The sequence below is a fragment of the Lipotes vexillifer genome, unplaced genomic scaffold (assembly GCF_000442215.2).
Source record: "Lipotes vexillifer unplaced genomic scaffold, Lipotes_vexillifer_v1.1 scaffold496, whole genome shotgun sequence".
Lineage (NCBI taxonomy): Eukaryota > Metazoa > Chordata > Mammalia > Artiodactyla > Lipotidae > Lipotes > Lipotes vexillifer.
Window position 1 is genome coordinate 6,421,167 of NW_006786690.1, and position 21,013 is coordinate 6,442,179.

The following is a 21,013-nucleotide window of genomic DNA, read 5'->3' on the forward strand; positions in this document are numbered from 1 at the left end:
TCCAGGAAGATCCCACATGCAGCGGAGTGGCTAGGCCCGTGAGCCATGGCTGCTGAGCCTGTGCGTCCAGAGCCTGTGCGTCCAGAGCCTGTGCTCTGCAACGGGAGAGGCCACAAGAGTGAGAGGCCTGCGTACCACAAAAAAAACAAAAACAAAAAACCCCACAACGCCCCCCCCAAAACAATGCAGCAATTTATACTGTATATTTGTTATGTTCACATGTGTGAGTATTTACACAGGAAGAATTTCTAGAAGTGGAAATGTTCAGTCAATGGGTGTGGGCACTTTTAATCTTGATCAGCATTGCCTAATGGTTCTCCATAAAGGAGTCTGTGTCCCCACACCTTTGCCGACACAATGTGTTATCAAACTTTTGACAAATTTTATTAAAAAAAATAAAGTTAGATCTTATTATAAGTGTGTGTGTGTGTGTGTGTGTGTGTGTGTAACAAATTCATGATCATCCTTTGGGTTGAAAATCATCCAAGGCATGTGGCGGTGTTGACAATCTGGAGATTCTAACCCTATGTTCATACAGTGTAATTCTTATTTGACTCCTAGCATAATTAAGGAATGGGGTAGGAAAATGTCATGGATAGCCAGCTGCTTTAATAAAGAGATTTTACTTTTTAGAGCAATTTACAGCTTTTAGATGCATTTTACATACATTGATTTTGGCCATTGGGTACATTCCTGTATTTTCAATTTAAAGCAGAACCTGGAGACAGCTGAATGAACACATGCTTTGCAGGTTGATGTTTTGGATAAAATTTTGGGGTATCTCTTGATTATTTTATGAAGGAGATCAGAAAACAGTTTGAAATCTGCTCTATAGCTGTGTTCTGAGGATTAAGTGGTATGATGTTCGTAAAACTTTTTGTCACAGTGCCTGACGCATAATAGGCACTCAAGAGCTGCCTCCCTCCCTCCCTATTTTTTGGCTGCGCTTAGGCGCGGCATGCGGAATCAGAGATTGAACCCGCGCCCCTTGCAATGGAAGCGAGGCGTCTTAACCACTGGACCGCCAGAGAAGTGCCTGTAGCTGTAATTATTAGTTAATAAAATATGTTGTTATATGTTTTGACGGCAGATTAAGGAGTTGTCAATACCTTGGTGATATAACCTGCCTTCTTGGAGGTGATAAGCTCTGTTGTCTGGTAAATTCTTCTCCAGCACTCATTAGCAGTATGACTTGGAGCACACCCCCTAACCTCTCTGGCTTCAGTTTTGTCACCTGTAAAAAGGAATAATAAAAGCCAAGACTCAAGGTTTGCCCTGAAGCTTAAATGTGTAATACTCACAAGTGCTTACTAAACATTAATTCTCTTCTTTCCTCCCAATCCAATGGCGGAGTCATCAAACGACCCATCAAACAACGCGATAACCCCAGGAAACCAGAAGAACTGAGACCGTGGCGACGCGGGCGATACAGTTAGGGCTGATGCACCGAGTGTCGAAAGGGTCACGGAGCGACAAGCTATCGCTCAGCTTCGCAAAACCGTTCCCCACGTACGAGTTGGGAAACCCGGCCTCTCCAGAAGCAGCAGAAGGCCGGCCATCACCCTGGCAACACAGCCTTCCGGTCTGCTCTGCCCTGCCCCACTTCCAGTTCCAGGTCTTGCGTCATCGCTGGGCGACCGGTTGCGCGTTTCCGGGAGAGACAGTGCTGGGGGTGCGATTCTGGTTGGAGGGAGGTGGCGCGAGGCGGAGGTTGGGGGTAGCGCGTTGTGGGGCCTGACCTCGGCGGCGTCCCAGTCCGCCCACAGGGCTCGGCGCAGCCATGGAGAGCGGAGGGCGGCCCTCGCTGGGCCAGTTCATCCTCCTGGGCACCAGCTCTGTCGTCACCGCTGTCCTGTACTCTTTGTACCGGCAAAAGGCCCAGGTCGCCCAAGAGCTCAAGGTCAGTGCTGGCGCCCGTCTGACCTCAGCCGGTCATCCTGCCCGGGGTAATGGTGAGCCCCCGATTCGCCGTGGGCTGTCCCACCCTCGGAAAAGATCCAAGAGAAGGAAACAGGCTCTGAGAGGGTGTCGCCCGGCCGGTAGACGGAGGAACTAGGATCAGAACTCCGGTCTCGTGATAACTGCTTTACTGCCCCCTTTTTCCTAAGGCCCTCTCATTATTCAGAATGAATCTTGACTTAATTATTTTACTCGACAAATATTTATTGAACACCTGCTATGCTCCAGGCGCTGAGGGTATCGCGTGGGTGGAACAGACAGAAGCCCCTGACCTCATGGAGATTTCATTCTAGTCCAACCAGACAATAAACAAGTCAATCAGATGGCGTGACACATGGGGATAATACTACAGAGTAATGCAAGGAAGAGAGGAAATGGAGTGCTGGAGAAAGGGTGACATTTAAATAGGGAGACACTTAAATAGGGTGACATTTGAGCAGAGCCCAGGAAGACTTGAGGGGGGCAGGGCAGGTCCCTGGGGAAGAGTGATTCAGACAGAGGGAACCGCAAATACAGAAGCCCTCGATTTACCCGCTGCATAACCACTCAGCTCCTTGCTTCTAAAAGACTTCCTTTTTATATTAATAGCCCTTTAGAAAATGCCACTCCCTTTCCTGAGCTCCACTTTACAACTTACACAACACGTTTCCATCTTGGTTTTAGTTTCTCTTCACAGTAATTTCTTGGGGTAGTTAAAATGACCTCTGGATTGCAGATCAAGAAATCGAGACTCCGAGGAAAGGTCTATACAGCTAGTCAGCTTGGAACTTAAACTTAGGTCTTTTGATTCCAAGTATAGGATTTTTTCTTGCTGACCACATTGCTCAGTTGTGAATGTGTGAGCAGCTCATGAGAGCTGGACCTCATTAGGTCAGAGACAGGATCTTATTTACTCTTCTTTCCTTCTAGGTTCTAATCCAGTGCTTAACAAAGAGTAGATGCTCAGTAAATATTTGTGGATTTGTTTTGGCTGCAATTTCATAATACAACAGTTAGGGGGCTTAATTTGACATTTATTTGAAAGACGGATTCCTAAACCTAACTTCATTATCATCAGATTGTTTACGTTAAGAGCTTAGAAACAAATGTTCGAAATCCCTGCCATGAAGGGAGTTTTGGAATCTGCCTGGAATGCACCTAGTTACCAAGGAATTGAATTTGTGGTGTGAATGACATCCTGGTGAGATTCCAGCTGCCTTCTTGTTTGCTTAATTAAATAAGTTACTCCTGAAGTGATTGGCTGTGATTGTAACTGATACTTTACTTTCTGACTCTGAATCAGAAATCACATTGGCATCAAGTTGGCGGAAGGTGGGATCCTCTGAAGCAGTGACCCACCTTTGGGTGACCTTAAAAGCTTTGCTGATTAGTTCCTAAATGAGGATGAAAGAAATAGCCCCTTCTTGGAAAAACAGTTGGAACTTCTCATATTTTAGGTTCTATTTTCTTGATCAGATTATAAAACGTATAGAGTAGGGCTTCTGTCTTATCCTTTTGCATCTCTCATAGTGATGGGAATGCATATTTATCACATGCCTACTATGTGCCAGCCCCTGGTCTGGATTCTTTCACACTTAAGTTTCATTTAATCCACATGAAAATCCTGTGAGATTGTTTCCCCCACCTCTTACAGGTTTTGAAACTGAGACTCAGATAAATTAAGTTTCCCAAAGTCACAGTAGATGCATTGAAGCTTGATTCAATCCCAGATCTTTCTGACTGAATTCCCCCTCCCTTTTAAAAAAAATTTAAGCAACTATCCTATGGTGGATACTTTACTAGCTGTGTGACTTTGGGCAAATTACCTCACTTCTCTGAGCCTCAGTTTCCTTATCTGTAATTGGGGATAATAATGTCTGCTGTATAGGGATGGTATGAGCATTAAATGGGGTTATGCATTTAAAGTGCTTAGCAGAGTGCCTGGAATGTAGTATATCTAAGTGCTTATTTATTTGCTAATTTATTCATCAAATATGTATTTAGTGCCTGCTATGTGTCAGGCACTCTCTCGGCACTAGGGGGACAGCAGTGAACAAGACCAACAAGGTCCTAGCCCTCCTAAGTTCAATAGTCCAGTGGAGGGAGAGACAGATAATAAAGGAGTAAATAAACTGAGGGTTAGTTGTTGTTATTGCCATTGTTTTTATTATCTTCCCAGTGTACATGGTTAATAAGTTTTTATTGACTTGCTCCTGTTTTTTACTGCGTAGCAGCAGCTTAAACTTAGAGTGACCTTAGTATGTATCCAGTACCTCCTCACCTCTTTAGAGGTTACTCATCTGGCGTCGGTAAGATTTGTTGATGGAAATACCTGAAAGTAGGAACTGTCCTTCATTCATCCCTGAATCCCTAGCGCCCAGCACAGTGCCTGGCTCAGGAAATGTTCAGTGGTTTTATTAATTTTATCTTACTTTTGATGCAGCAGTAACAGGCTTGGTTGGTTCCCAAGCACCGCAGGTTGGAAACTGAATTGGAAGGCATGGAGAACTGGGGATTGTGAGAGGAGGGTAGCAGCAGAGGTGACTGTGCTTGCCTGATTATGAGGGAAGAGAGGCAAACTGAAAAGTAGAAGAATAGTGTTTGGCACCAGTTCCCGAAGCCTTGCCCTGTAATGCAAAGGCAGCCCTTCATTATAATGTCTCATGCAAAGCATGAACTGACAAGGGCCCGGTGATAATTATACCTACCATGGCCCGAGCCCCTACCATGTACTGGTCACTACTTGAGGTGCTTTTATGCATAAGCCCTTTGGCTGCATGGTTCTGTGTTGTCAGGAAGAGATCAAATTACATTCAGATCTATGGTATACAAATTGATTAGTATCTTTTATATTTTTGTCTTAAAAAGTTAAAATGAAAAGGAGTGAATGTTTGGTTAACTGGAGGAAGAGTGTAAGTGGCACCCCCATTCTGCAGATGGCAGAGACGAGGCACTGCCCCAAGCCTGTTTATATGGTTCTGGGGCACAGCTTCAGAATCAGATTCTCCGTAGTCTCCTTCCTGCCTGATGTCCTTAGTCTCTCAACGTGAAAAACGTAAATAGTTTTTTTTTCTTTTTTCACTTGTTTGAGCATATCAGTATTCAGCAGTCAATTCAATGTGTTGTTTCCATTTAGGGAGCTAAAAGAATCCACTTGGGTGAAGACTTAAAGAGTATTCTTTCAGAAGCTCCAGGAAAATGTGTGCCTTACGCTGTTATTGAAGGTATGTTTATTTATCGGTAAAATGAAAAATTACTCCCTCTTCTAAAAGTTTGGTAAAGATCTTCTTGGCTGACATTGAGGGCCTTTTGTAGCCTTGGGGCAGTGGTTCAGAACTTGGACTTTGGGGTCAGAAAGACCTGTGTTACTGCTGTGTGATCTTGGCGAAATTATGCAACCTTTTCAAACCGTCATCGCTCCATCTCTAAAATGTATGTTACAGGGTTGCTGTAAAACTGAAATGATGTGATCCGTGTAAACTGCTTAGCAGAGTGCCCCAAAGCATAACTTATGGTGATGATGTTTTCATCATGTTGATTAATTGTTGATTAATTAAACTCACACAAACGAAAAACAAAATTTAAATTACTTTAAAGGAAAGGGCGGAACAGTTCTTCAGAAATAAAATAATTTGTTTCCATTCAGGAGCCGTTCGGTCTGTTAAAGAAACGCTTAACAGCCAGTTTGTAGAAAATTGCAAGGGGGTGATCCAGCGGCTGACGCTTCAGGAGCACAAGATGGTGTGGAACCGGACAACTCGCCTCTGGTGCGTAGCCTTGCTCCACGGGCCCAAACCGCACGGGTGGTTGGTTCAGGTGTCGGTGTCCTGGCCCTGTTTCCACGTCTTCAAGCTTTTCCCGCGACAGGGCGGAGACCGGTCTCTCAGTGCTGCTTATATTCTTGTGTGTGGTCTGAGCACCTCTTCCACTGCCGTCACCTAGGCGTCCTGTCCAAATGCAGATTCCTGGGCTCCGTCCCAGACCTACTGAGCCAGAATTTCCAGGATAGGGGACCTGGAGTCTGTGGATATGCACACTAAGGTTTGAGAAACACTGATTTATGGCATGGATCAATGATTTCAGTACCTGTTAAGATAATTTCATGCTATTAAGTGGAGTTCCATTTTTCCAGCTGATCGTAGGAGGGTTTTGTTTTGGATTTCTATTTTATTTTAATTTTTATTGTAGTAAGAACACTTAACCTGAGATCTTCCCTTGTAACCAAATTTTAAGTACAACAGTACAGTCCTGTTAACTCCAGGCACAAGGTTGTACAGGGGATTTTGAACTTACTCATCTTGTAGAAGTGAAACTTTATACCCAGTGAACAGCAACTCCCTGTTTTCTTTTTCCCTCAGCCCCTGGCAACCACTGTTTTACTGTTTCTATGAGTTTGGCTACTTCAGATACCTCATGTAAATGGAATCGTGCAGTACCTGTCCTTCTGTCCGTCTGCCTCAGTTCACTTTGCTTAATGTCCTCCAGGTTCATGCATGTTGTCACATGCGGCAGGATTTCCTTTTTTTTTTTAATTTTTATTTTTATAAAGGCTGAATAGTATTCCCTTGTTATGTATATACCACATTTTCTTTATTCATCTGTCGACAGACATTTAGGTTGTTTCCGTTTCTTGGCTGTTGTGAATAACCTTGCAGTGAACAGGGGAGCACAGATGCCTCTTCTAGATCCTGATTTTAGTTCTTTTAGATATGTCCTCTGAAGTGGGATTGCTGGGTCGTATGGTAGTTCTATTTTTAATTTTTTTGAGGCATTTATTTAAGATAAAAAAAATCAGTCTGTCTTACAGGGGCAAAGGGAAATAAAGATTAGAGGTGATCTGTGACAATATTTGTTGCCCATTGAGATCGCCTGAGAACCTAAAAAACCGAGCTTCCCTCTTCTGAGGCTCTGGACAATTGTGATTTCTGTTGTACTCTTCCACTCGCTTTAGACTTCAAACTGTCCTCCTGGCATCGAGGTGCTCTCCACCCCTGCCCGGGTGCGAGGTATCTGCCATCCTTTGTTTTATCTTGAGTTCTCTTGTAGGAACGACTGTTCCAAGATCATTCACCAGAGGACCAACGTGGTGCCCTTTGACCTGGTGCCCCACGAGGATGGCATGGATGTGGCTGTGCGGGTGCTGAAGCCCCTGGACTCGCTGGATCTGGGTCTGGAGACGGTTTACGAGAAGTTCCACCCCTCCGTCCAGTCCTTCACGGACGTCATCGGCCACTACATCAGCGGGGAGCAGCCCAAGGGCGTCCAGGAGACCGAGGAGATGCTGAAGGTGGGGGCCGCCCTCACGGGGGTGGGCGAGCTGGTCCTGGACAGCAGCTCCATCCGTCTGCAGCCCCCCAAGCAGGGCATGCAGTACTACCTGAGCAGCCAGGACTTCGACAGCCTGCTGCAGAGGCAGGAGTCCAGCGTCAGGCTCTGGAAGGTCCTGACACTGGCGTTCGGCTTTGCCACGTGCGCTACCCTCTTCTTCATCCTCCGGAAGCAGTATGTGCAGCGTCGAGAGCGACTGCGCCTCCAGCAGATGGAGGAGGCGTTCCGGGAGCACGAGGCCCAGCTGCTGAGCCGAGCCAACCCCGAGGACCGGGAGAGTCTGAAGAACGCCTGTGTCATGTGCCTGAGCAACTTCCGGTCTTGCGTCTTCCTGGAGTGCGGGCACGTGTGTTCCTGCGCCGAGTGCTACCACGCCTTGCCGGAGCCCAAGAGGTGCCCCATCTGCAGGCAGGCGATCACCCGGGTGATTCCCTTGTACAACAGCTAATGGTCTCGAGGCCCCACAGTGAGACCCCCTGCCCCGCTTCAGGGCTGTTTATCTCCAGGCCTTTAGAAGAGCAGTGGTGGGCGGCTATCATCTCACAGCCCCAGCAGCAGAAGGTGGCCTTTCCAACGTGCAGGGGACCTTTTCTGGCACTGAGCACAGACTCACAGCTGCACCTTGGGGCAGGCGCCGTGGCGCCGCATCCCTTCCCTGGAGGCCCTGAGCGTGCGTGGCTGAGGACAGCTCACCGCTCAAGTGCCAAAGTCAGTGGCCTCCGGCTTTTCTGTTCTGGTGTCTTCTCATCCTTTCTGGTGAGGTGTCGGTCCCTGTGGACTTGAGCCTTGAATGACTCAGCCAGAGGGGGGGCAAAGTTGCCTTGCGGAGCCGCTTCTGAAGAGACTGTGCATTCTCCTTCCCCCTTGCTTACAGCCCGGAAAAAAGTTGTCAGGCTGGACGTGTCACTCGAGTCCCTTTCCCTCATGTGCTGGCCTCCTCCTACATGTGTGCACACTTGTGTCAGGACAAAAGGAAGTGAAATCCTGCATCTGCCCTCTGCCTAACAGGGCGGGACTCTGGTCAGAGAATGGAGAGAGGTCATCTGCGGGGGCACTTGGACCGGTGCCCATTCAGTGATCCCCGTGGCAGTGAGGATGGGGCCGCTTAGCCGCAGCCCTCCTGGGGCCACCACGGACCTAACGAGAGGGCCACCAGAGCACGTGTCCACCCTGGCTTGGAACTCCCGAGGCCTGAGCGGGCTGAGGGCTCTGGTTTTCCCAGAGGAAGCAGTAAGGGCACTGCTGCCCCAGCCTCGGGCTTTCCCAGCTCCTCTCCAAGGCTGGCCCCACGGAAAAGTAGCAGCCAGCATCCTGAGTGCAGAGCCTCTCCTGGCCCCCCGGCCCACCCCTGAAAAGTTCACATCCCGTGGGTGTAATCACACCGCCCTTCTCACAGCCCTGCTCACCCCTCAGCTGACCCGCTTGAGTTTGTGAGTGTGGAGAAGTGGGGCAGCCTCTCAGCCACCTCTGAGTGTCCAAGGGCACGTGCACGGCGCTTTCCTCTCTCCCTTCCCTGGCTTTGAATATCCATGCCCTATCCTCCTTTGTGCGGGGGAGATGGGGGTGCTCTCAGGGGGCTGACGCCGGTTCTCTGCGCGTCCAGCATGGACGGCACAAATAAAAGACGTTATAGCCACGTGTCAGCCTCTTGCTTTGAACGAGAGTTCAGCGGCTAGGCTGAAGCTGCCCTGGGATGGCATTGAATCCAGTTATGGTGGAATGAGCTGGGGACCTGGAGGCCTCTGTGCGTCCTTCCTTGGCTGCAAGGTGGTGCAGCTTGGTGATGCTGAAGCGCGGGGGCTGCTGGGGGTCTCCGGTCAGCCTGAGAGAGGGCCACCCCGGAGGCGTGCCCGCAGGTCACGCCTGGCCTCGCAGAGTGTCGTCTTTGAAGACATATGTGCTGACGTCCTGAACACAGGCAGTGGGATTTCACCTGCTGGGAGAATGGGACGGGTGTTGGGGACAGCAGGGAGGACGCTAACATATGTACCAGATGCTCTTTCAGACTTTAATTTCATTGCAGGCTCTCATGGCATGTCATCCTACAGATGAGGACGCAAGCCCTGAGGGGGGATGTTCACTGGCTCAAGGACACACAGCGAGTAAGGGTGGGGGTGGGGGTGGGGTCCACATTTAAACTCCCAGCTGCTTCAGACCCCTGACCCTCCTCACGGCGGTGGGGCTAACGGGTCCCTCAGTGCTCACAGGAGCGCCCCACAAGGTGCTGGTTCCCCACGTCAGTGGACAAGGCCACACTGGAGGAGGACGTGGACGTGTGAACCCACTTGCCCATAGTGAGTCCTGTCCAGGGAGGTGGTAAGACCCTGGCTTTACACATAGGTGGCAGGGAGCGGGCAGGGAGAGAGGGGGGACTGATGGGGCTGACCTCTGAGCATCTCAAAGTGTCTGCTGTTTTCCTGTGTCCTTTCAGCAGACACTTTGAAAGAGGGTCCAGGTTTTAGAGGATGAATGAGCTGCCTGTGTGTGGAGACGTGGGTGGCTTGTGTGCTAATCTGTCAGAGTTCAGCCCTTGGCATTAGATTCCATGAGTAGATCTGATCACGTGATGGAAAAGCAAAGGGAGCGTGCCCTTACCCCGGTCTGACTCAAATCCTGGGCAGACTAATTCTGTGTGGAGTGTTCCTCTAAGTGGAGTTGAGTTACCCATCGTGGGAGACACAGGAGCAGCACACCGTCTCTGCCTCAGGAAGTGGCAGCTGGTTGGGAACATGAACACACACGTACCCGGATTCCGGATCTGAGGTCCACGCTCGGTCCTAGCCTGGCTGGACTGAGACTGCCCCATGCTCTCCATCACCCGTGCCAGTTCCCACCTTCCATTTAAGGAGCCTCATCACCAGCAGGGTTGAAGGGGCTTAAACCGATCCGTGGGATTGAGGCTGGGGGTTGGAGGTGACTTGGAGACAAGGAACTGACCATGGGATTGTTGTGAATTTTGACTCAACCCTTATGCTCAGCCTCTAATCGTAGGCAGACAGCATTAGGCAGGGATCATCTTGAGTAATTGCTCCTGGTGTTTTGAAATTCTGTGCGAGGCACTTGATAAGCATGAATGCTTGCAGTCCTGCAAAGTGGGTATTGTTCCCCCTGTTTTACAAGTGAGAACAGCGAGGTCCAGCAGGGTTACATTTTGCCTACAGCCATGCATAATCATGAGGCTGGCAATGTTAGACTCTCCAGGTATCAAATATGTTTCTAAGATTTAGGGTGAACCAGCAGGGGAGGCTATATCACCCCTTTTTACAGCTTATGTGATTTGCTCAAGGCTATCAAGGTCTGACTATAAAGCCCTTTGCCTTTAGTCACATTGAAGCTAAGAGGCTAAGAGGGGAAATTGTTCAAGCAACAATTGAAGCCAGTCAGCACCTTGACAACCACGAGTCACATCCACTGGTTTTATAGACCACAGGTTGAGGCTTATCCTGGTGGAGCAGAAGCCAGAAGGCAGGTCTTTGGAATCCTAAGTCTTTCAGAATGGTGATGGAAAATTCAAAAAGCAAACAACATGACAAACTAGGCCAATCTCTGACACCCTTTGCAGCCCTGGTCCTAGGCTGGGTGTGGACAGATCTGATGGGGATGATCCGGCAGGGCCTTGCGAATGCTCAGAGGGAGGCTGTCAGGTTTGGTATCCTTGCTGGGCATTTATTCATCTCAGAGACATTTGCTAAATGTGTATTCTGTGCCTGGGGATGCAGAAACAAATACGATGCAGTCCCTGCCCTCAAAGTGCTCAGAATTGTCTTTTTTTTTTTTTTTTTTGCGGTACATGGGCCTCTCACTGTTGTGGCCTCTCCCATTGCGGAGCACAGGCTCCGGACGCGCAGGCTCAGCGGCCATGGCTCATGGGCCCAGCCACTCCGCGGGCATGTGGGATCCTCCCGGACCGGGGCACGAACCCGTGTCCCCTGCATCGGCAGGCGGACTCTCAACCACTGCGCCACCAGGGAAGCCCTCAGAATTGTCTTTTACTCTGTCCTCATTGTTTGAAAATGACTAAGCCCCACGGGTGCCTCTCGGCTGTTGGAGTGTTTGTGGTTCACAGAATATCGCAGCTGGGATGGCCTTTGAGATTAGCCTGGTTAGAGCAGATTCCCTGACCATTCAAAATAAAGCAACCAAGGGCAGGGTATCATTGCTGAAGGAGAGCCAAACAGAGAGCACCTACTCCACAGAGCCTAGAATGATCTATTTAAAACACCAATCTGACCACGTCCCCCTTCTGCTTGAAGTCCTTCCCCAGGCTCCCTGTCACCTCCAGGGTCCAGCCCTGGTTCCTGCAAGGCATATGAAGGCATGTGACCCAGCCCTTGGCCACCTCTCCAAGCCTCTCCATATCTGTCTCTCTCACACTTCTGGCTCCAGCCACACCGAGCCGATGAGCTTCCTTAAACACGTTGCTGTTCCTGCCTCCTAGCCTTTGCTATTGCCGAGTCCTGCCCCTGGCATTCTGGTCCTTTCTTCACCTTGCTAACATCTCCTCACCCTTCAAAACTCAGCTTTAGGTGTCCTCTCCAGAAAACCCTTCCCTGACTTTCCCCACGCAGGCGGGGTTAGGTGCCCCTCCCCTGAGATTCCATAATCCAGTCCTGTTCCTGCTCTGAACCCATGTCTTGGGCAGGAACTGTATCTTATTTCTGCTCCAGCACAATTTTTTTAGGTCATCACTCTATACTCGTTAGAGCTAACATTAGGGCTTGCTCTTTGCTAGGTACCGGCGAAAGACTGGACGTGATCAATGTCATTTAATCCTCACTGTGAGCTATGTGTTTGTATTATTCTTACTTTAAGGAAAAAGAAGTCAAGGCCCAGAGGTCAAGTTGCTCGAGCACCCAAGAAAGACAGGATTTAGGTCCAGGCAGTCTGACTCCAGAGCCTGAGCTCTTAACCACTGAAAGTACATGGAATGAATGAGAAAACCAACGAATGAGATAGTGGATGCGGGGCCAGCAATCCTGGGAGGCTGCCTGTGGGAGTTGGTTTTTGGACCGGAGATGAGGGCCATGGCTTGGTTGTAAGGAACAAGGGAAGGGCCTCTCTGAGGGCCCAGATCCAAGATGGATTGTGTAAGAGAAACATCACGTCCAATGACCTGCCCAGAGCTTTGAGGGCTCCACACAGGAAAGTCAGGACAACATCATTGCGTGGTGGTAAATGGTCCGGACTGGGAGGAAGAGGACCTCTCGGGTCCTGGCTCTGTTGCTGTGCGATGTTAATGGAGTGATGTAACCACTCTAGGCTTCACTTCTGTTTGTAAAAGGAGCAGATTGGATTAGACGCTCCCCAAGGCTCCACTCAGCTCTGCCATTTTGCATGTCTGTGACACAGCGAGTGGATGAGGAAGGAGGGAGAGCAGTTTCGAAGCCCTGAGATGAAGACCCTCTTCAGGCAAGCTGCCTGCCGCAGACTCAGAGCCACGTTCCCGGAAAGCCCGGGAGATCAGCACATTTTCTCTCTAATTAGATAGTGTTAACTTATCAATTTTGAATGAGCTAAGTTTCCATGTATGATGTCCTGAATCGCTCCCCGGAGTGCTCATTAGTCATTTCTCTTGCAGCTGCTGCCTTATTGTTTTTCAGATGCCAGCCGAGGGACCTGGCATTTCCCTTCCCCGAGAATGGGGCACGTGAGGCCAAGCCAGGGACACTGGCACTGGTCAGAGGGGCTGCCCAGGCCTGGGGGAGGGCCCTCAGCTCTCGACCTTTACCCTGTGTCCCTGCCAGAGCCACTGCCTCACATCAGGTGCCTCAAATCCAGATTCCTCTAGGATTGGGCTATGACCCTGGAGGGCCACAGCTGAACTCAACAAGCGCTTATTAAGCACCTAGTGCACCAGGCAACTAACTTGTGTCTTGAACCTGAATGGTCTCTAGGCCGGGGAGAGCAGGGTACATATGAAGTCATACTAATATTAACGTCCAAATTGCCATAACTTCAGCCCTCTCCCCACCATGGTCTTCCCTGGTGTTTAAGGTGCTTCATAGGATGGGGCTCCATTCATGCTTGCAGTAAGTTGGCTCATAGTCTGCATTTCTTCCTGCCCTTCCCCACCAGAGGGCTTGTGATGGGAGCCCTCTCATGCTGCAATCTCTACCATGACCTCCAGGTGGCGCTGTGCTCCTATGGTTGAGGCCGCTGGAGGCCTTGCGGGAGAAACTGAGGTGGCGCTTCCAAGGGCGGGTGCAATTTTCTCTCTCCTGAGGCATGGGGCACAGGCCTGACAGAAGAGCCTGAGAAGGACCCTGGGCTGCTGATCCCAGGTCCGCGCACAGGCTGGGAAGGGGAGAAGCAGGAACGTTCTCTCTGGTTCCTTTCTTTCTCTGCCCAACACACCAGGAAGCCAGGTGCAGATGTGAAAATTCTGAGAAACCCAGAAAACTCAGGGGAAAAGAATCCCGCATTTCTCTCCCTATAATCTTCCAGGCATTCACATCTTTAAATATACTAACCATGATTTCTTTCAACAAAAAATGAGACATGCATAATGCATCACATGTTCTTAAAATACCCAGATGACTTCACACTGGTAAAGGAGGCTTAAAAAAATTGTATGGCATAGATTTTGATTTTCTCCCCAGAAGCTTTCTCTTAGTGGAGAAATCCTGCTTCTGCCAGCCTGGCCTGCTTCCCTTGCTGTCCTCTCCTCTGCCCTGTCTTTGCCTTCCGCCCTCCCTCCTATGTGTCACGTTTCTCTGTCCCCTTCTCTGCAAGGAAAGAGAACCGGGAACTGCTTTGCTTGGCAGTTCTGCCTCTCATCTGCCGCTGTTTGCCTCTTGTCTTTGCGTGTGCGAAAGTTTCTTCCTCTGCGTGTGGATCTGTCTTCCTCTCTGAGGCTGTTTTAGCTTCTCTCCTTCTGTTGGATTCTGTCTGTGAGTCTGTCTCTCCTCACATCTGTCTCACCTGCACCTGGCTCCTACCCTCCCAGACGGCTCTCTCCTCTTCCGGATCCCCTGCTCAGCCCAGCTTCTGGCAGGGCAGGCGCGGAGGGCCTTTGTGCCCTGCGGTGGCCGCTCCCCCAGCTTCTACCCTTCCTACTACATAGGAAGTTCCTCTTCTAGGAAGAGAAAGCCCTTCTCTCAGCCCCTGCAGGCCCTGGAGGGCTTTGGGCAGTGGGACTCACTGCATGAAACTGTCCCTTCCTCTTATCCTAGTGACCCAATCAGCATCTCATCTGATCCTCCCAATCTCCCCTTGAGGCTGAGCTGGTTACCCCCACTTTACAGCTGAGAGGAATTCTGGCTCAGACAGTGAAGTGACTGCCTGGAGGTCACACAGGTAAGAAGGGGTGGAGCTGGGATTGAAGTTCTGCTTTACCCTCATCTCACTTGCTGTCACCAGGTCCAGCGGACAGAGCTCTGAGCTGGTCCTTGGGAGACCTGGGGTCTCGGTCCTGGCTCTGTTTCCGATCGGGCAGCTCATCTTTCTCGTTTGGGGTTGACTTCTCCCCACCATGCAGTGGGAAAATACCCCTCTCTGCCCTGCCAACCTTACAGGTTTTCACGGATATCAAATGATATTGCGTCCGTGGGGGCCGGGGGAAGTGCTTGAATAACATCGTGTGGGAACCCAAGGGTCTAGAGCATGCCCAGTCCCCTCGCTGGAAACCTGAGCTCAGAGGTCAATGGCCGCATCGTTCTGTCCAGGGTTGAGCCCACACAGGTCTGACCCCAGGTTTGGGGGAGAGTCAGGGTGATGGCCCCTGGGTTTAAGGTGTAAAAATCTCTTCTGTTGTCACAGGATACTGGTGGGGAGTGTCGTTTACGGGATCCAGTCCTGCATTCTTTATCTGAAGGGCCTTTGGGGTTCAAAGATCCCCTGGAAATTGCACACACAATTTTCTGTATCTGGGAAAGAGAATCCATCTCTTTCATTAGATTCCCAGGGAGGTCCTCAGCCTGCAAGAGGCTTGGGCAGTGATTTACATCTCCTCAGTTTGTGGGTAGGTGGAGGTACAGAGACTAGAAGAGGCTTGTCCCTGCGCACCCGACTCCCAGGTGTCCTCAGGGAAGTGGTGTCACCCAACAGTTGAGAGCTCGGCCTGGAGTTAGACCTGCTGCCTCTCCTGGGCTGTGCTGCATTGGGCTCGTCACTCAACTTCTCTGGCCTCAGAGCCCCTAAGGATGACATAGAGAGAGATGACAGTCACAGCCACCTTCTGCGGTTGTCAAGCGTGGATATGTATTCCCGGGGCATGGGAAGCTCTTCATAGAGACTGGGTGGGAGAGTGGCAGTCAGAGGGCTACCCTTTCTGAGCTTGATGGAGTCAGTTCCTCCTTAGTCCCCATTAGTGGTCGCGATTTGCTTAGCTCATTTTCTGGTGAGGTCAGGGGCTCTTCAGTCAGGGGACTTCAGGCCTCTCGGGAGCCTGGGTGGGAGAAACCTGGTATCCAGAGCCCAGGCTCTGGAGCCAGACCACGGTCCCCAGCCTCCTGAACCTCCACCATTTGCCCATGAGGCTAGCATCGTACCTGCCCCCGTCTGCACCCCTGCCCCGCCGGAGCTGTGCCGACGCGGCCGTGGTGCCCGGCCCCTCGGCTCTCCTCTCTTCCTGGCCTGGGCCTGAGTGAGGCAACTGTTTCCCAGGGTGACATGGAACCCCAGCACCTCCCACCTGCTCCTTCTGGGCTGGTCTCTCAGAGGCCCTAGGACCACACCCCACCGCCATCCTCTGTGTGAGGACGTGCGGTGACTGGGGTGGGGGAAGGACAGTGCAGTCGGGACACTGGTGACCCTTCTCACGTCCTGGTGAGATTAAGTTCCTCAGCTCCCCCCAGGTGTCCTCACTATTTCTGAAGTTTTCCTAAAGAGCTCATGGGACTCTCACTTTGTGGGTTATTGGTATAATAAAATCTTGAAAAGAATTACCCTCGGATCTCTTTATTTTAAAGGAACCCAGCAGACTTCATCGTTGAAAAAAGCCCTTTTATTTTGTGACCGATTGACCGTGTGTGCGGCTGGAGCTTCCCTCCGGATACAGTCCCGAGCTACAGTGAGAAGCAGGGGTGTGAGACCCTGAGGAGGATACCTTGCTCCAGCCTGCCCCATGGGCGCCCCTTTCCCCACCTGTGATGGGAGGAGGTGGGACTAGATGAACTCCAGGGCTGGTTTCATGCGGAGGCTTCTAGAACTCTGGGCATTCTTTGGAGACCCTCTGGGGAGTATGAGGGGCCCGAAGCGGGGCGTCCTGAGCCCCTTTCTCCCCAGCAGCTTGCCCTTTATCTACTTTTTATCTCTGGAGGTTCCTTGTAAGATTTTATTTGAAGAAAGGGTCTTGGTAATTAAATAAAAAAAGCAAACTTTTGTGGGGGAAGGGCTCTGCCTGCCACAAAAGTCCTGCACAACTGTTTGCTGAATGTAGGGAAGGTGAGTGAACTATTCTTGGGTTGTTTCTTGATTCTAGGTCTGAGCTACCCCCAGTCGGCTAACATGCTTTTTTCTCACTGTGTGTGTTTGTGCACGTGTGTGTGCACGCACACAGGCGTGGTGCGGAGGTGGGCTGCAGAGGGCCTTTCAAGGCAGGTGGGGAATGGGGTGCACCCAGGTTCCAGTCCCCGAGGTGAGAGGCGTGGGGGTGATGTGGGTTTTTATCTGGCCTGGTTCAGAGTGGTAATACTCTTCTGGAGGCCACTTAGACTCTCTGGAGGTGACCAGCTGGCCGTTGCCACGGCACCGCATCCTGGCCTCCCCTGCTGGGCCATCGAGGGTCTGAGCCAGTCCTGGCAAGGCTCAGCATTCCCAGCACTCCGCCCCATGGGTTACTGGGCCTGAGCTGCCAGCAGATGCCCTGCACCCAGGGCTGAGACACCACCATCTTCTCTAAGTCTCGCCATTACTCTCTGATGCCATGGCCTGTGACTCAGTTTCCCCATCTGGGTAGGAGAGAGGGGAAGGGAATAAGGGGAACAAATGCATGCGGAGCATCTGTTTTATGTGGAGGCCCATCTGAGGCTGACTTTCCCTTTTTCTATCCCATCGACACTAGTGCAGGGCTCAGGGCACAGCAGGGCCTTGCAAATATGTATTTTTAACCCTGGAACATCTGTGCTGAAAGGGCTCACAGAGATGGTCCTGTTCTGTGGTTCACGATTCTGCAGAGTCCCAGGGTTTGGTAAAGGAGATTTCAGGTGAGGTTTGAAGGAGAAACCCCCCACCTTTGCCTCAAACAGGTTTTATTTACTTTAGATTTGAGAGACCTGGTTGATTTTGCAGCTGAAAAAAATGTGATTTTTCTCCAAGTTTCCCATTTTGTGATGTAGAGTCAGAGGCCTAGAGGAGAGAATCAGCTTATTCAAGGTCACAAAGAGAGTCAACAGGTAATAATAATAACTATGTTTACCAAGGAATTACTGTGTGCCAGGCATACGATACATGTATAATCTCCTTCCCCAGAACAAACCACCGAGTAGAAATCATTATTACCCCCATTTGACAGATGAGGAAACTGAGGCACGATGAGGCGAAATAACCACAGAGTTAGGAAATGACAGAGTAGGAATTTGATCTTGGCTGCCCAGTGAGGCCCAGAAGGCCATCCCCTTCGCCCTGGCCTACTTCACTAGACTGTGTACTGCCAGGTTTCCTTGATGGGTGGTAGGGAAAGTGGTCTCCACTCCTGCCTTACCTGGTCCGTTCCTCCATCTGGACCTGGCATCTTCAACACAGCCCTGGGCATCTGGCTCACAGCCAGCCTCTTGGCTTTGTGGGGTAAGGCAGGGATGGAGCCCCAGGGTACGTGTGTGCATCCAGGTCTAGGGCTCCAGAATAAAGCGATGGCCCACTGAAGGATGAACAAATGGAGGACCAAGTGAGGCCTTTGAAATGGAGACAGTTGGGAGGGATAGAGGTGGAGGAATACCATACTGATTCACACTTGCCCTTGCAGAGCTTCTGTGTGCCCTTGGAGGCATCACTTAGCCTTCAGGAACCTTGTCTGTAAAATGGGTCTGACCGTCCCAGTCCTGCCACTTCTGGAGGCTAAAGGGAGCCTCTAGGAAGGGAACAGTCATGGAAATGCCTTTCTGACAGTAAAGTGCCATGTGCCTGAGAGGAATGTGTGGGTAAGGGGGTGGGTATTGAGTTAGGAAGGTGTGGTGCTGCCACCTTTAACCTTATTTGGAACAAGGAAAGGTAAACATACAAACAGATAGGGTGTAAAACCCAGCTTCTCTTTTTGCTCTCACTTGCTGTGTGTGCAGGGATTCGTCAGCCCTCTCTTTGCCTTTCTGCAGACCTTCAGTACAGCAGGACTGTGGTAGCTACTCAGCGTGAACACTGCTTTGTTACTCGGCAGTAGAGAAGGAGCCGGAGTGTGAGATGGGTGGAGTGGTCTCAGCCCTGCAAGCTGTCACCACTGCGGGACGTCCCCTATAGGGGCCTGGAATCACAGCTGGGAAAAGTGGCTTCTCCTGGTTCCATCACTAGCCTGTGACCTTGGCAAGTCACATACTCTTTCCGCTAACGGTTGAACAGGGATGCACTGTCTCCTCTTTCTACCTCAAAAGGTGTTTATTTTGAGAAGCAAGGTCAATGATGGATGTGAAGATGCTTTGGGGTGTGGTGGGGAAGAATAGAAAGACTGATACAAATGTAAGAGCTTCTTGTAACTATCATCCTGTTTGTTATGCTTTTGTTTTCTCTTCCAGCACTTGGCCTGGTGTTAACCTCAGAGAAAACACTTGGAAAAGCCTTAACGAATGGAGACAGGCTGCTTGTGGAGTGGAGCAAAGGAGGCCAGAGACCTGCTGCTTCTGCCACTGACAAGCTGTGGGATTTGGAGAAAGCCCCTGACCCTCTCTGGGCTTGTTTCCCCATTTCTGAATGAAGGAGGTTGGGCTGGGTCCTCCTTAAGGATCCTCCCAATTCTGACGGCTCTGAAATGGGAATGAATGAAGTGCTACTGTTCTTTCTCCCTCATTAAGTCATTTAGCAAAGGTTTAGTGCACCTCCTTGCTCAGCCAGGCCCTGAGAGCCTGATGCTAGCTAGCCACATGTCCCATTTTACAGCTGAGATCATGGAAGTTCAGAGAGGGGATGTGACTTGCCCAAAGCCACACAGCTAGCAAATGACAAGGCTGAGATTCAAACCCAGGCCTGAATCCAAAGGTCATGCCTAGTCCATCTGCATCCCGGTTTCTCAGCCCCTTCCTCACCTCTCCCCAAGGTACCTGGCCTCTGGAGGCCAGGGATCCCCTTTACACAGTTTGGGGGAGGGGCTGGGCTGGCTCCTCTCAGGCAGCCTCTCTACCAGATGTTTTGTCACTGAAAATCACCTCCCCCCTTCTCTCCAGCCCACCACTCACCCAGAGTCCTAGATTTAAGGTGCGACTGAACCTGAGGATGCTCTTTCGCTAGGGGACCAAGATGTGTTTCCTTGCCCTGCCTTCAGCAAACTGCACGACCTTGGGATGGCTGCCTCTTTCTGCGGTCAGGCTGGTCCTGCCGCGTGAAGGCGGTCTCCGGGGGAGAGCAGGTGCTGTCGGCGCTGGGCGAGGATAACGAGCCCTCCTCGCGCACCTTGCCCCCTCGGAGTTACCATCTGCTCGGCAGACGCGCCTCCCAGGACCCTGGGGCTGCCAGTCTCCCTCCGGGATCCAGAGCCCGCTCCTCGGCTCAGAAGCCTCAGTCTCTCCCCAGGGCTCGTGGCAGCTGCTGGAAGGGAGGTCCCCAAGGGCAGAGAGCTGCAGGCCCGGGACGTCCCCGGCAGAGGCAGTGGACGCCAAGAGTCGGGCATCCCTGGCGAGGCCGGCGTAAGAAGGCGCTCCCCGCTCCTCGGGGAGGCTGGGCTGCCCCTCCCCTCCCCCCATCCGCCTCCACCCCGAGGCCCCGCGGGAGCCCGAGTCGAGAGCCCTGGCTGGGAGCAGGGCCTTCCAGGGCGAACCGCGTGGGAGAGGGAGGGTGTGAGGCCCAAGGGGCCGGGCCCTGAGAGTCTAGAGTGGGGCGCAAGTGTGATGGGGGTAAGGGGTTCCCCGGTTGGCGCCGGCGGGGGAGACCGTGTCCGAAGGTCGCCGGGTGCCCTCCGACCTCTACCCCAGCATCTGGCCTCCGGGGAGACCTGCATCCATCTGTCCTTCCCCGCGTGTGCGTCGTAGGTTCCCCTTCCCGCTCCCGGAATCCCCACTCCCCCCAGCTCCCCGCGGGAGGCAGAGCCGCTGGCAGGTCCCGCGCGGAGCCGCTGCGCACCGGCTCGGGACCCGGTAAACACCCCGCGGGAGGAGGCGGCGCCCGGAGGCCGCCGGGCCGGGGCGGGGCCCACGGGGGGCCCCTCAGCGCGGGCGGGACGCGGGTGTCGGGGGCGGGGGCAGGGAGCTAGCCGCGGCCCGGGCCGGCCTGCGCTGCCCCGTGACGTCGCTCGTCTTCCAGGGATCTGTCCCCGCGGCCCGGGTCCCCTCCGCCCCGCCCTCCTGCCCTCCCCGCCCGGCCTCGCCTCCGCGCCGCGGCCGGCATTTCTCGCTCGCAGCTCGCCCGCGGGCTGGCTCTCGGTCCCGGCCTCCTCCTCCCGCTGCCTCTCCTCCTTCCCTCTCCGGCCCCCTCTCTCTCTCCCCTCTCCCTCTCCGATCCTGATCTAGTCGTTCCCTCCGCCCTTTCTTCCCCCTCTTGCCTTCCTCTCTCTCTTTCGGTCGATTCCCCTGCCTCTCATTCTCTCTGTGGCTCTGCTTCTCTCCCCGTCTCCCTCTCGGTTTCTCTCTTTCCCCTCCCTCCCTCCCTCCGGGCTTCTCTCCCACCCCCC

General features: G+C 51.9%; 1 protein-coding gene across 1 annotated transcript; it reads left to right on the forward strand.

The window, feature by feature from the left end:
* Positions 1-1,780: 1,780 nt before the first annotated feature.
* MUL1 (mitochondrial E3 ubiquitin protein ligase 1) lies at positions 1,781-7,714 on the forward strand. The gene is made up of 4 exons (XM_007459233.1): positions 1,781-1,900; positions 5,075-5,162; positions 5,585-5,705; positions 6,985-7,714. Exons 1-4 carry the CDS (start codon positions 1,781-1,783, stop codon positions 7,712-7,714), a joined length of 1,059 nt encoding a protein of 352 aa, XP_007459295.1.
* The last annotated feature ends 13,299 nt before the right edge of the window (positions 7,715-21,013 follow it).